The sequence below is a fragment of the Mauremys reevesii genome, linkage group 2 (genome assembly GCF_016161935.1).
Source record: "Mauremys reevesii isolate NIE-2019 linkage group 2, ASM1616193v1, whole genome shotgun sequence".
NCBI lineage: Eukaryota > Metazoa > Chordata > Testudines > Geoemydidae > Mauremys > Mauremys reevesii.
The window spans coordinates 46,763,179-46,778,605 of NC_052624.1; the positions used below are offsets into that span (position 1 = coordinate 46,763,179).

Sequence of the window (15,427 nt, forward strand, 5' to 3'; positions counted from 1 at the left end):
TACAGAGATGCCATTTCATACTTTTGGCTAGACAAGCAAATATAGAATCATAGGCACAGATTAACCCCCTGCTGCCCATATGCCTGTAAAAAGGGTCTTCCATATGTGCATTTTGCCGTTCTCACATAGAAGAGGACCTCCACAGAACCACACTGTATTCCTGGAATCCCAAAGAGGGCTGTCTGGAAGGAAGCATCCGGCTGGGAAAGGAGTCTGGGGAGGTTGCTAATCGTACCCCCCCTCCTCCCGAGCTCCACAGATTTTCTGGAAATGGTAGTATGGACCCATCTTGTTGGGTTTTTTAAAGAGCTCCTATAAGCCCAGAGGACTGTTTTTAAGGGGGATCCAAGGGGAAGCCATGGCCAGGGAGTGTAGGAGTGTATGATCTGGGGCCCCGAGACTCTCTGCTTCATGTGGAATCCCTTGGCTCTGCAGTTTCTTAAGGCGAAACCCACTGCTTGTTTGGTAGGAAGGCAACCCCCTCTCAAAAAGCAATTCAGTTAAACTCCATGAAATAGCAACATGCAGAGTCTTCCTCCCATTAGACACCCTTCCATGAATGTATGTCAAATGTAGGGATGTTCTGGGTTATAGCTTCACTGCTTAGTCCATCACATTGCTAATGCAACATATCGATACATCTGGCTTCCAAGTTCAGAAAGTCAGTGCTGCACTCCAGAAGTTTTTATGAACAGTCAGGGTTATCCTGAACATCTGAGCAAGGAAAGTACTACATATTCTGTGTAATCAAAACCATAAGAAACACTTATTTATTGGTGGTTTTAAATGAATTAATAGTGCCCTGGTACAATAAAAATGGTGATGGCCATCTAGGAAATTTTGTTGAGCCCTTGATAATTGTCTGAATAGTTTTTACATTAAATACCAGTAGCTGTAGTGCAGTGGTTCTCAAACTTTTGTACAGGTGACCTCTTTCACATAGCAAGTCTCTGAGTGTGACCCCCCCGCCTTATAAATTAAAAACACTTTTTATATATTTAACACCATTATAAATGCTGGAGGCAAAGTGGGGTTTGGGGTGGAGGCTGACAGCTCACGACCTCCCGTAAGAACCTTGTGACCTCCTGTGGGGTCCCGACCCCCAGTTTGAGAACCCCTGCTGTAGTGTGATTAGAACAATTATTATGCATCAGCAGCTATTACAAATATTTATAGGTTTTGTAGGATATGCCAAAGAAAAAAACTATACTGTAGACTATTTAATTATTCTCCTTAGAGCAAATGTATTGCTTGTGCCAAATGCTAGAGGTAAAAGGCTCTATAGCCTACTGCTAATCCCCTGAATGATCCAGTTCTCCCAATCCACTTGTTTGATGTTTTTCTAATGATCAATAAGTTCTTAGTTAAGAATGTTAATTAGTTTAGTTTGTTGCTTTTCTATTCACGTGATTTTTTTCACTAAATTAAGTTACAGAGACTTCTTTAATTATGTTGTCATAATGATAACTGGAGTGATCTTTTTTCTAATCAAGTTAGAGACATTGAACTGAAATCTGTTAATATCAGAACTGACATGATACATTTATATGGCACCACAGAATGCAATTAAATATCCTATTAATTCATCCAATATCTCTTATCTTTCAAATTCCCTTTCATTTTAGTTGAATAGTTTAATGATATTCCTGAACTTGTGAAAGAGTTATTTTGAATTCAGTATTTTTATGCAAGATTTCCATTCAGTATAATGTTATCCTTCTAACCATGGACAAAAATACGTTGTACAATAATAGTATAAAATGAGGCATAAGAAATAATAAAATGAGGGATAAGAAGTAATAAGTACAGTGCTTGTAAAGGTTAAAAGTTGTGGTTTATATATTGTTTTAAAGCTTTGAATCTCAAATTGCTGCATGGAAGCTGAGCTCACCGATGACTAACAGGAAAAGATCTTTAGTCACTAAAGGACATGTATTTTTACTTTCAGTGCCAAAATTCAATTGATTACATTTTTTGCTCTTGTAGGAACAGTATGCTTGTTACAGAATGCAGTGAGAATTTAACAAAGTTAAATAATTTAACAAAGTTAATAATTATTCCTAGAAGCAGTATAGAGTTGCAGGGCTAACTACAGATCAGTGTGTTGAGTAGAAATCCCAGAGATTATTTTTTTCAATATAAGAAAAACACCATTAAAATTTCTGAGTAAAAAATTATTTTCATATGAAACTTTTGGCAGTAAGCTATACCACATTTTAAAAAAATGTTGGATTAAGATTCTCCCCCCTCCACCCAAGTTGTTGGGCACATACAAATCTGTTCAGTTTATGTATTTTGGATGTAGATATACAAAGGGAAGAGTCGTTCTGTCTAAGCAAAGTTTTGTCATGTTCGGAATGTGTTCTGTTGACATTAATTTGCCATCGAAAAATCATATAGAAATGTGTGTGGTTTTGGCCAAATCAGGATAACCTATTGTATGTTGGTAGAACTAAGTTATGCCACATAATATTTTTTATCTTATCAGAAATAGTATTTAGTATTAATCAAAAATTCACCCCTATGTAAGGGAAATTTTAGTTGGACAGTCAAATATGCTGTAATTTCATGTGGCACTACCTGGGGATTTTCTGAAGATGAATTTCCATGTGTTTATTTTACTTGTATGCTGAAATAATCCATAACAACAAAACCCCAAAGCAAAAAAACCACAACAAAATGCTACCTCTTTTCTCCCATTTCTCCTTTTCTGAACACTGAGCTACAGATGGTGTTTTTGATACAGTTTAGTATAGATTACTTTATAAAAAGGTTTGTTGTTGTTAATGTCATCTGACATTATGAGAGTTTGTTGGCTTGATCAGTTTCCTAGTGGGCACCTATCCATGTTTTTTAAAAGAATAACAATTGATATTAACTATGATATCACTCTTGCAGGCAGTCTTCACAGAGGGACAGGAGCTTGCATTAGTATGTAAACTGACCCTCCTCTCCTTTACAGAAATCATACCTCTGGGTTTGAATTGTGACACTCTGGTGGGGCAGTATGAGGAAAATGTGTATACTGTACTTGAGAGAAATTCTTATGGTGTCACCCTAAACAAGAGGACAGTATTGTCATTCTTCACATGCTTCTCAGCACGTTGAAAATGGAAGTCTGATTCCCACTTAGATTCAGTGTGGATACAGGCGAGTCTCATCTTATGCGGGGGTTCCGTTCTATGGTTAGTGTGTAAAGTGAAAACCACGTATAATCAAAATTACATTGAGTTGAATGGCGGGCGGAATCACCCGCACTACAGGTACAGTATTAAAATTGTTATTTTTCTCTTTTTTGTTTTTTGTTTTTGCCGACTGCGTAAAGCTGAAATCGCTCATGTTAAATGCGCATAAGATGCAACAGACCTGTACTGAATTTCCTTGCAGTTTGCCTACTTCAGTGGCTCTCAATCTTTCCAGACTACTGTACCCCTTTCAGGAGTCTGATTTGTCCTTCATGCCCCAAGTTTCATCTCACAAAGAAGCTACTTGCTTACAAAACCAGATATAAAAATACAAAAGTGTCACAACACACTATTACTGAAAAATTGCTTACTTTCTCATTTTTACCAAATAATTATCAAATAAATCAATTGGAATATTAATATTGTACTTACATTTCATTATATAGCGTACAGAGCAGTATAAACAAGTCATTGTAAGAAATTTTAGTTTGCACTGACTTCGCTAGTGCTTTTTATGTGGCCTGTTGTAAAACTAGGCAAATATCTAGAAGAGTTGCTGTACCTTCTGAAAGACTTTTGTGTACCCCCAGGAGTACGCATACTCCTGGTTGAGAACCACTGGCCTACTTGGTCAGGCTAAGAGGTTTGGCCTCTGTAACTGGGAGTTCCTCTAGAAATGCAAGCTCTCACATCAACATGCAGCCTTAGAGATCACTTTGAACCTTGCTGAAGGTATCGATGTTAGTCTTATATACAGCAAATGTCACACCCATGTAAACAAATCTACAGATTGCCACTCGTTATCTTCTGCACTTTTTATGATGAAGCGTATAATCAGCAGCAGGTTACTTGATTGTCTATGATTGTGGCGGAATATTTCCTTTGTGAACTTGTTGAATACTTATTCCTATGCACTTTATGGGTTAGATTTTAGAATGGGTATTTTCTCTTTTGCATGCACAATTTATGCTTGCAATTCGTGTACCTGCTTTTAACAAGTGCAACTGAAGCATCCAAAATTCAATTGTGGGCACAAATCTGAGTACTTGCACCTAAGTACTAGATTCCAGGTGCAAATCAGGTAGATATGCAAGTACTTAAACTTGCAACCACATCTCACTAACATAAGTGTGCAAAAATATAAGTACACATTTTTGAGAGCCAAATTGTTCATGCAAATAGGGTAACAGGCCCTTTGAAAATGTGTCCCTATATTCCAGTTAGTCTATTGGATAGTTGTTATTTGGAATACTTATCTAGGATAGAAGACATCAAGTATAATTTTTATTTATAATCATATAACATCATAAATGAACACAACACTTTAAAAAACATAGAGTAAGACCCGTTTCCTGCTCTGAAGAGCATACAATCTAAAACGGGCAACACAAATGACAAGAAGCCAAGTCTTGGGACAATACAGTGAAAACACATTATCATAGATACAGACATTCATAATGGGGTATGGCAAATAGTGGAAAAGAGATGCTACTAGCATCTGGAAAATGAGTCTGTCTTATCCCAAATGTTAGTAGAATACACTATTTTTGATTTGTGCAGTTATGTTGTTTACAGCTCCAAGATGGTGTCAGGCAGGAGCGATCTGTGATTTTTGGTGAAACTGTATCACACTGTTTTCAGACATCAATTTACTTTGGTCCTGTTTCATACTTGTAGCTATAACTCAAGGTCAAAAAACGAGCAGGACAGGAAAAACAGTTAAACTCTGCAAAACTGATGGAAAATGTAAATGAGTTTGATGCTGCAATCATTCCGTTGACTTCATTGACTTCTAATACATGCAGATGGCTGCAGCACTGGACTCAGTCCCAATGGCTATAGTACACAGGCAACACTTCTAGTACATCCACTTCCTACTTTTGCTGAGCTGAATCAAAACATTAGGGTAGATTTCTATTCATAGTTAGTAGTCACTTCCAGTCATTTTCCTGGACACTATCAAGTGAAGTCTCACAAACAAAGAACACTATTAATAAAAAATCATACTTTGCTACAGCAAACTCAACGTTAAGGGTCTATATCTTGAGTATTTAAGCATCTGGAATGAAAATTTATAAACATAGTGGAAGTCTGTCCTAGATACAACATGGGAAGAGGAACGTGCAGTTTATTTTTGTTGTTGTTAATTATGTGATTGACAATGTTCACTATGAGAGAGATTATAAATAATTGAATAAATTAAACATCCAATGTAATTGTTTATCAGAATACGGTGTTAGGAGTGAAATAATAATTTTTGATGCCTGATGTGAGGTATCCAGTGTTCCTTGGCCAACTGTAGAGCAGGAAGCCGGTGTGGATGGGCTGAAATTCTCTTAAGACTATACAAAAACTAGATCTCTCAAAATGAAACTCCACAGGGTCCCTTCCTTCTCAGCCTAGCGATTTGGGAAGCAGTAAGTATTTATTTCCAGATTAAGAAGTAGTTATCACCACAAGACTTATTTATTTGGTGTGGACAAAAGACTGGGAAGGTAAACACTTGGAATAATAAATAAAGTGTATATTATAATACAACATTATCTTGGAGAGGAGTAAAAAATCTCCTTCATGGATTAAAAATCTGTCTTTATCCTTATTAAAAATAGTACAACTTTTTTATTCCAAAATGTGTGTGTTTAATTTGGACCTCTTATTTGTAGGGCCCTACAAAATTCACGCTCCATTCTACTCAATTTCATGGCCAAAGGGATTTGGAAATTAGCCATTTTCACATTTTCAGATATTTACATCTGAAATTTCATGGTGTTGTAACCACGGGGTTCCCAGCCCAAAAGGAAGTCATGGAGTGGTCACAAAGCTGTTGTAGACGGGTCGTGGGATTGTTACTCTCACTTCTGCACTGCCTTCAGAGCTGGGCTCTGAAAGCATCAGCCTGGAGCTTCCTGCAGCTAGAGGAGATTCCCAGAAGTGGAGGTGGGTCTGATCTCCCCCGTGCTGCTGGGAGCGTCCCAGCCACGGGCTCCTAGTTGCTAGTCCCGGCTGGGCTGGGGAGGGACAGGACTTGCTCTTCCCTTGCACGGCTGCTCTCTGAGGGAGAGCAGACTCACTTTGGGGTACCTCATGCAGCTGCAGGGTGCTCCCAGCAACACAGGGGAGAGCAAACCCACCTCCACCTCCAGTAACCTGCAGCTGCAGGAAGCTCCAGGATAGGTACTGGGGGGTGGGTCTGATCTCTCTCTGAGAGCAGCTGTTCAGGGGAAGAATAAGTCCTGTCCCTCCCCAGCTTGAAGGGCAGTAGCAGCTGTAGCCTGGGCACAGTAGGAGGCCCCCAGCTGGGGCACCCGCAGCCCTGCCCCACCCATCCAATAGCTAGATTTCATGGGACAGGTCTGATTTTGCGGTCTGTGATACATTTTTCACAGCTGTGATTTTACCTGTATGTGATATTTAATGTGCTCAATCTTCAGGTGTACCTGGTGGAGGAGCAAAAGTGGCTTGTGCCCCATCCTCAATTACCCCTGAATAATTTAGAACAGTTTGAACGCTGCTTCAAATTATGCTGGCTAGTAAGAGACCACTCTGGGCCATTGTTTAGACTGGGCATGGGCAGGGATTGCTGAAGTATTCTGCACTCTGGTCACAACCCAACCACGCATGCTACAATGTGAGTGGGTAGTGTGGAGCTGGCTATGTTGGCTTTCTGCCAGTCGAGGATTTTCCAATGCTAGGAGAGTCCTCAGCTGCCCATTTAGACTCCATGACACAAATAGGCCTGAGCATGAACTAGAAGCTGGCCCAATGTATTTCCATCTCCTTCACCCCAATCCCATTTTTGCATGTGTATCCCTTTGACTGGTTTTATTTAAGAGCTAATAGCACTAAGCTTGTATCTGGGATGGTAGAGGGTGTGGGCATCCCATATTGGGATTTCATTAGCAGTTGCGAGTCTGAATGTCCTTCTCTACATGGGATGTATACCATGGAACAGGAACAAGAGCCAGAATTCTGCAGATTAACAGGGACCATGGGTCTAGGTCAAGTTAGGCAAGGAATTCCTTTGTGACTGGTTGGTTAGTTTAGCCATTTTGACCCCTCTCCATGGCTATCTTCATTTGTGGCTTGGCCTTTGTCGTCACTATTATTTGTAGTGTATGAAATCATTGTGCATAGCCAGTCCTGGTAATTTGCATCCTTCACATGAAAGTTAATCACCTGAGGTTGCTGTAAGCCTTCCTTCATAATGCCACGTAGAAACTAATTTGTATGTAGCAAAAATAGGGATGGTTTCCATTTCTCTTGGTTTCTAGGGTTTTTCTTTTCATAAAAACTTCTCATGCAGTCAATATTTATACTTTCTAAAAGAATGGATTTACATTTGTATCATGCCCTTATTTGCAATTTTAATGGACATCAACTTTAAGCCATGAAGATTAATATATCCAGCAGAAAGCAAACTCAAGCGTTTTCAAAATGTTACTAGTGCCATTCTGTGTTAAACATTTTTTTATTTCTTTCACAATACAGTATTAAAAGCTAAAGTAGAAAAAATCATACCTATTTAAAATTAATCTCCAAAGCATTCACAGTTTCTATAGAAACCTCTTTGATTTAAGAACTCCTTTGTTTTCCAAATGCAGATTATTGACAAGGAGATTAACCCATTTGTGGACAAATGGGAAGAAGAAGGACAGTTTCCAGCACACAAAGTATTTAAAACTCTAGGACAAGCTGGATTCCTTGGAGTTAACAAACCAACAGGTAAGAAAATCTTTACATTCATTTTAATAGCTATTGACCAAAACCTGCATCTGAAATCTTGGGTAAAATTTTCAAAAGTGTCTTAAATCTTGTTTTCAGATATGTTTTAGGCACTTGGAAGTAGAGCTGGGTGAAATATTTTGGTTGAAACTTTTTTTGCTGCAAGAATGAAAATTCAGGTTGACAGACATTTTGTAAATTTGTGTCAAATTCACCAAGTTGTTTTCATTTAAAAAAACCAACACCTTCAAAATGAAACAATTCAATTTTTCAAATTGCAATGAGTTTCCATTTGGAAATTTACTTCAATGTTGTTAACTTTTAAAAAGTTTTAAAAAATTCAAAAACTAAACAAACATTTCTTTTGACCCTAAACTAATTTTTTTTTCAAGTTTTCAGTTTGCTGAACATTTGGAAAAAATTCATTTCAAGTTCATCCAAAATGATTTCCCCCACAAATTGTTCAAATGCCCAGTAAATAGAAAAATCAATTATTCACATGATTTTACTAGGAAAACTAAATCCCATTGATTTTTCAATTTTGAAAATAGGACTCAGGCTCCTAAATCACTTAGTTCTAATAGCTGTCTGTTGTAGACTGAATCAGAACATTTTGACTTTGGGAAAGTTTAGATTCAGATCTGGATATTGTATCTATGGCCTGTCTCTACTCCCTCCACTCTCCCCAAGTTGAGGTGCATTCAAATCCATTGGTTTGGTTTTGTCTGCTATAGAGATACTAAATTGGGATTGGGGATCTTGGTTGGGATTTGTAGTGTTGTAGAGTAGAAACTCTTACAAATTAATTCCAGTATTAAAGATGTTACTCATTCTAGTGATATTCTACATACTTAAAACTGGAAATACTACTGGAACTGGTAACAGAAATGAATTTTTAAATGCACCTCATGCACTGTACATGCTGAATGAGCAGGATATACTAGGAAACATACATGTCTATATTTAGTCTAGCAAACTCACTATGGATTGCTAGAAAGAACTGGCTCAAAGACAGAAACCTGAAGCCAAAATATTCAAATGCGTGTGGATAAAGCCAGGCATCAAAGTCCACATTAAGGCACTTAAATAAAAATATACTGATTTTTAAAGGGCTGAGTACCAGCAACTCCACTAAAGTCATTAGGAGTTAGGCTGGTTAGTATTTTTTAAAATCAAGTCTTGTATTCTGTTTTGGTCCCTAAATACAGATTTAGATGCTTAACTTCTAAAAATGTTGGCCTTTGTATGCAGTAAATGGTTTTTCCTCATTTAGTTACAGAGTAAAATGAAACAAAAATGTAGCATTTTGTATAATACATGGGGTTTATTTTCCTGTCACTCACTTCTAGGTATCCCAGCTTTTAGCATAATTTAAATGATAGATGCATAATGCATTTTATATTTAAATTACACAAAATTGAGATTCAGTCATTCCGCTTCTGAGATCACATTCAAGTGACGTAAGAGAGAGCATGAATGTTGCTAAATGTATTATGTGAACACTCTTAAAAGGGGAAACGTTTTCAAAAGTTGCGAAGTTGCTGCTCTTTGACCATCAATGGAATTTGTGTACACTTAGGGTACGTCTATACTACCCGCTGGATTGGCGGGTAGGGTTTGATGTTTTGGGGATCGATTTATCGTGTCTCGTCTGGATGCGATAAATCGATCTGCTAATCGATGCCTGTACTCCACCTTGGCAGGAGGAGTAAGCAGAGTCAACGGGGGAGCTGCGCCAGTCAACTTGCCGCCGTGAAGGCGGCCAGGTAATTCGAACTAAGATACTTTGACTTCAGCTACGCGAATAGAGTAGCTGAAGTTGCGTATCTTAGTTCGAACTCCCTCGCTAGTGTAGCCCAGGCCTTATTCTCCACATACAACACGTGTAATGATTTTCTCTACTATTTGCAAGCTTGATTCCTGTATTCAAGCAGCAATATGAACGTTATATTGGTTTGCTCTCTGAAATTCACAGGAAGCAAATGCTTCGTGTTTCACATTTTTGCCTGCGTGCCAATCCCATGCTTTGATTTTTCCATAACAGCATCCAGAGTTGGGAATGTAACTCTGTAGATGCTCTCTGTAGATGCACTTCTGCTTATGTACAGAAACCTCTCCTCATTAACACTGCTCCTGCTCCTGAGTTGTACTGAGCATTTTCAGTCTTCATTAAAATGAATGCAATTTGAAGGTGCTCCATACCTCACCAAGATTGGACCCATTATGCCTACCTGTACGTATTCCTTAAGTGCGGTGATCAGACAGCAAGTGTGAAAAATCAGGACAGGGGATGGGAGGTAATAGTTGCCTATATAAGACAAAATCCCAAATTGTAATAAGGCCTTAAATAGCTCACAGGAATAGGAAATGCTGCATTCTCTTTATTTGAAAGGAAATATAGATACTGGGATTTTATACATTCCTCTGGCCCAGATTCTCTGCTCTGCCCTTCCTTTCCTGGGTGCAGTAAAGGACAATGTATATGTGGGGCCAGGGGAAGAAAGAGAGAAGGTGGGCCCTCTCATTGAGTTGAGATTGAAGCCCTGGTGGAGTTCCAAGCACCTGCCCGATGGGTAACAATTCCTAAGGGAGTATCTGCTAAGGATAGCCAAATATAGCTTGCCCTGGTACCTGATACCAACCCCACCCCAATGGGATCCCCCTCCTGGGAGCTTCAAGAGGGGTGGCATAGAACATCTGTTGTACCTCTAGACTAGCCAGTGACTCCCCTCATACTGAGGAAATCCCTGACAGTAAAGATGTGGGCAGTTTCTATTGCCTCTGCACATCAGAGCAACACATAGGGAGCGGAGTGGGATTAGAGAATCTGATCCTGTATCTTAAAAATAGGGTGACCATATTTTTATATGGCACGGGGCTCACCCGAAAACCCTCCCCCCAATGTGGAGCTGGCCCGAGCCCCCTCTCACACGCAGGGCTGTCCTGAGCCACCTGGCATCACTGCTCACCTGAGCCCTGCCACGTGGGCTGGTGTTGCCACTCGTTCCTCCCCCCCCGAATGTTCCACACCCCACTGGAGGACACCCCCCCACTTTTTTGGCAAAACTGGGCATTTGTCCCATTTGCTCTTCCCAACTGATCATCAGTTGGAAAGAACAAATTGGACAAATGCTCAGTTTTGCCAACAAAAAAAAAATCAGGACACCAGGGACAGGGCTTAAAAAGGGGATTGGCCTGGCCAAAACGGGATGTATGGTCACCCTATTAAAAATGTGATTTATGTAACAAGAAGTGCTGAAAATTGATTTAGTTCATAAAGCACAAGACTGGGAGACATAAGATCTAAATTCTGTTCCTATCTCTGCTATAGCCTTCCTGTGTATTCTAGGAAAACTTCCTTACTCTTTCAGTACCTCTGTTCTCCCTGGTATTCTGGGGATAATAATTGCCTGTTTTAATACTGCTGTTGTGAGGCTTTAACTTAAAATCTTCATGGGGAAGGCACTACAGAACTGCAAACTATAATTAATTAAATAGCCTTGTTCTATGATTGTGAATTGGCCCCTTTTCATTAAATTATATTTTTACATTTTTATCACAACAGTTACAACTAAGAGTTCTCATAATCTGTCTTTTCTGTCAAACTGTCTATAAGAACACAGGTGCTGAGCCCTAGATCTTTGTCAACTGAATGAAGAATGAAAAAAATTATTTCTCAAGACTAGGGCAAATTGAGTAGGAGCAAAAATGGGTGAATTTTAATTTGTGATTTAACTGCAAATAATCATTTGCACAGATTTTACACATTACCTTTCAGTTTAGTTACACACATCACCTCATTATGTTGCTAAGAATTTGGGTTTGAATTATGGAACAAATTATGTCATCTCACAAACGACTTTAAGAGGAAGAATTTTTCTTGGAAATAACATCTGCAGGTTTTTCTGTAGCTATTCATGGTGGTTACAGTTCACAAAACTGATAAGCTATGATTGTTTGACAAATCCAATTAGTTCTGAGCTGCCACTTCTTTATAAAATGCTGACAGTATGAAGAGAACATTTAAGATTAACATTAAAGGACAAATAGGATTATTGGGTGAAGGAAAAATACAGAGCAAAAATCCCTCCCTGTAAATGAGTTTGATGGGAAAATTTGAAATATGCCCCAAAGCAATTTCTGAACAAGTCATTCTCTTCACATTTCTAATATTAATATTTCCCCTTTGTAGTGATTATAGATTTAATTGCAATCAAATTATACAGTCTTATTATTTGTATTAAAATAGTGCAGAGAGGCCCGAATCAGGGTCCCATTGTGTTAGCTACTGTAGAAGCATAAAATATGACAGCCCCTGTCCTAAGCATTTTACAGATTAAATAGGAACAAGACAGGACAGTTTGGTTTAGAACACCAGTGGAGGCAGTGAGATAAGGCGGGGAAAGCAGGAACAAAAGGTTATGTATGTTATCTGTGTTTACAGGTGGGAGGCTTTTGAAGTAATTTAATAAAATATATTACTAGATCAACTACTTTTTCACCCACCTGGCAATTCTCATTAGTCAGTTACCATGGGCATTGCAGAAGAGATGGATCTTAAGAAGGGATTTACACTTTGATTTGAGGAGGGTGTCCGATGCATAAGGGCAGCATGGAAGAATGCACGAAGGTGCTTATGGGAGAGTCAGAGAAAGGGGTGATGGAGAAAGGGGTGATGCTGCCATTAGTGGAGTGAAACAGGTGGGTCATGAAGTGGTATATACATTTATCATATGGTTTTTAAACATTTCTCTTTCGCAATATTACTTTTTTAGGAAGCATCTTACTAGAATTGAAAACTGTACTCCAGACAGGGGAGTCCAACGAGAAAATGCTTTAATTGTTAAGGTGCATCAAAGATACTCTCTCAGTGTGGGTTATATTTATGCCACCTGGATAAACAGACTTTCTTGTAGGGAAACTAAAGCAGAGGCTGGGATAGGGGATTGATTCTAACCTCAAACCATGGGGCCATAGTGATGCCCTCTGTATCTTCCACTTCAGATTATGGGCTGATATAGCAGCTGTTGTTCCTCCAGGCCAGGGTAGGCAACCTATGGCACACATGCCAAAGGTGGCAAGTGAGCTGATTTTCAGTGGCATTCACACTGCTTGAGTCCTGGCCACTGGACTAAATTAAATTTTATTTTAATTTTAAATGAAGCTACTTAAACATTTAAAAAACCTTATTTACTTTATATACAACAATTGTTTAGTTATATATCATAGACTTATAGAAAGAGACCTTCTAAAAACGTTAAAATGTATGACTGGCACGCAAACCCTTAAATTAGAGTGAATAAATGAAGACTCAGCACACCGCTTCTGAAAGGTTGCCGACCCCTGCTCCAGGCCATATAAACAGGCATGCCTGATCACTGAATCCATGTAATAATTGATCCAATGGCCGCTTCTCTAGCCCCGCCTCAGGACTCCCCTCTGTGCCATTCAGAGCTTCTTCTTTCCAGCACTCAGGAAGTGCAGATGCCTCCTACTCCCTACATGGCTGCTCTCTGTTTGCCATTCTGCCCATGTGGAGATCCAGCAGGGTTTCTGTAGCACGAAGAATTCTTCCAAATGATACGTTTCACCTTAAGCTCCAGAGTTCATTACAAATCCTAGTGACAAAATATTCCCTTGGAAATAAGCTTCCAGGAACAAATCCAAGGAGGGTCTGGTGGAATACGCTGTTGTCACTTGAATTAAGAATTCTCCTGGTGCCTTGGGCCTAAAGACTTGAAAAATATAAATTTCATTATAAATGATACGTAAGTACTAATGCAGAGAATCTCACCGTCACCCAGAAGCACTGAAATCTTGAGTGAACCTTTTGAAAAATAACTAGGGCAAGATCCTCACCTCTGCACCAACCCCTTTGTGCCAGGTGAAAGTGCCTAGCTGGCATAAAAAAGCCCCAGATCTGCCTGCTAGATGGTTCCTCCAGTACAAGCACTGTAAAAACAGCCATAAAACTGCCCCCCAAGGACTGCCTTGCAAAGCTCTGTGTAGGGGCTGTGCTGGGAGCTGTGTGGTGTCAGAGGCAGGGCTGCTGTGCATTGTGCTGTTGGATTCTGGGTAGCACTGGAGCCCCTACAGGTATGGCCACACTGCAAATAAAAACCGGCGGCTGGCCTGTGCCAGCTGAATTGGGCTCGGGCTAAGGGACTGTTTAATTGAGGTGTAGATGCTTGAGCTGTGCTCTGGGACTCTCCCACCTCATGGGGTTCTGGAGCCAAAGCTCTAATCTGAACCTCTACACTGCAATTAAACAGCCCTTTAGCCCGAGGCCCAGGAGCCAGTCATCTGGCTCAGGCCAGTTACCGGGTTTTATTTCATTGTAGCCATACCTTGTGAGGGGCAGCACCCCTATTCCTCTACTTCATAAATGCCATAGGATATAGTAAGGTGGTATATATATTTGTGTGTTATGTATATATATAAAATCTGAAGCAATTGTAAAATAATATCATTTATATTAGAGTTCCATTGTGGCCCTGATCCGTGTTTGTTGAAATAGGTGGAAAAAAGAGAACTTGAACAGAGCATTTTAATTTCAAGTGGATGCAGACATACTGCATACTTAATATTTCTTTGTCATTAGCCACATACCTTATTTTCTTCTTTTCAGCATGAATCAGAAGTGTAATTTTACATGCTACATCCCTCCTAATCTAGATTTAAGCTTCCATTCAGACAGCACTCAGCATGAAGTTAAGAGCTGCACCTACCTTGTTTTAGTAATAGCTGCAGTTTCAGAACAAAGAGGCTACCCTCCGTTTTTTTTCAAAGTTATTTAGTTGAATAACATTTATTTTTCAACAGACCTAACTTTCAGGCATTTTTTTGGTGGTGCAAAAAAAAGTGGTTCATGTATCAGGCACGTACTTGTTTTGCTTAGATAGTAGGAAACATCTGTTAGACTACAGATATTTATTGAAACTGGGCTTTATTTCCTTTATAAACACTGTTCCATTTGTGAACAATGAACTGTTTAATGGGAGCAGGATTTTACAATGCATGTGTCCTACAAGTGCACAGCAATTGTTAGAACTGGAAATAATTTTCTGTGTGTGGAGAGTTGATTGAGGTAGCATTTGTATTGCAAAGGGGCCATCAATTTTCACCATGTGGAATTGTGATTTATTAACTTCCAAATATCAGTACAATTTTTTTTGTTCATCTATATATTTGTAATTCCAAATTCTGGTTCTGTTATGAGAGCCCAAGAGGTTAGTGAAGGGGTCACGTAATCACCATAGGCAAGAAGAAACCATAGATAACTAGAGAATTCTAGAAATTAGCAGTGGAAATGTCATATTTTATTTACATCCTTGCCAGTGAAGGATTTTTCCCTGAGTCCATGTTTTTGAGTTTTTTGCTGTGTTCGGTTTTACCTGACTCAAGCAATGGGGCTTCGGTCATATCCATTGAGAAAATATTATACATTCTACCGCAGCACCTTAAGAAATTCTTTCCGATATACAATACATAGTAAATTTGTGAGGATATTATTTAATAAA

At 39.2% G+C, this 15,427-nt stretch overlaps 1 protein-coding gene across 2 annotated transcripts in view; it reads left to right on the forward strand.

The window, feature by feature from the left end:
• The window catches only part of LOC120397045 (probable acyl-CoA dehydrogenase 6), a 148,283-nt gene that overhangs the window by 24,027 nt on the left and 108,829 nt on the right, over positions 1–15,427 (forward strand). For both annotated transcript variants that reach the window (XM_039522468.1, XM_039522469.1), the window contains exon 2: positions 7,787–7,907. In XM_039522468.1, coding sequence (XP_039378402.1) covers positions 7,787–7,907 — 121 coding nt within the window. The remainder of the gene's footprint in view (positions 1–7,786; positions 7,908–15,427) is intronic.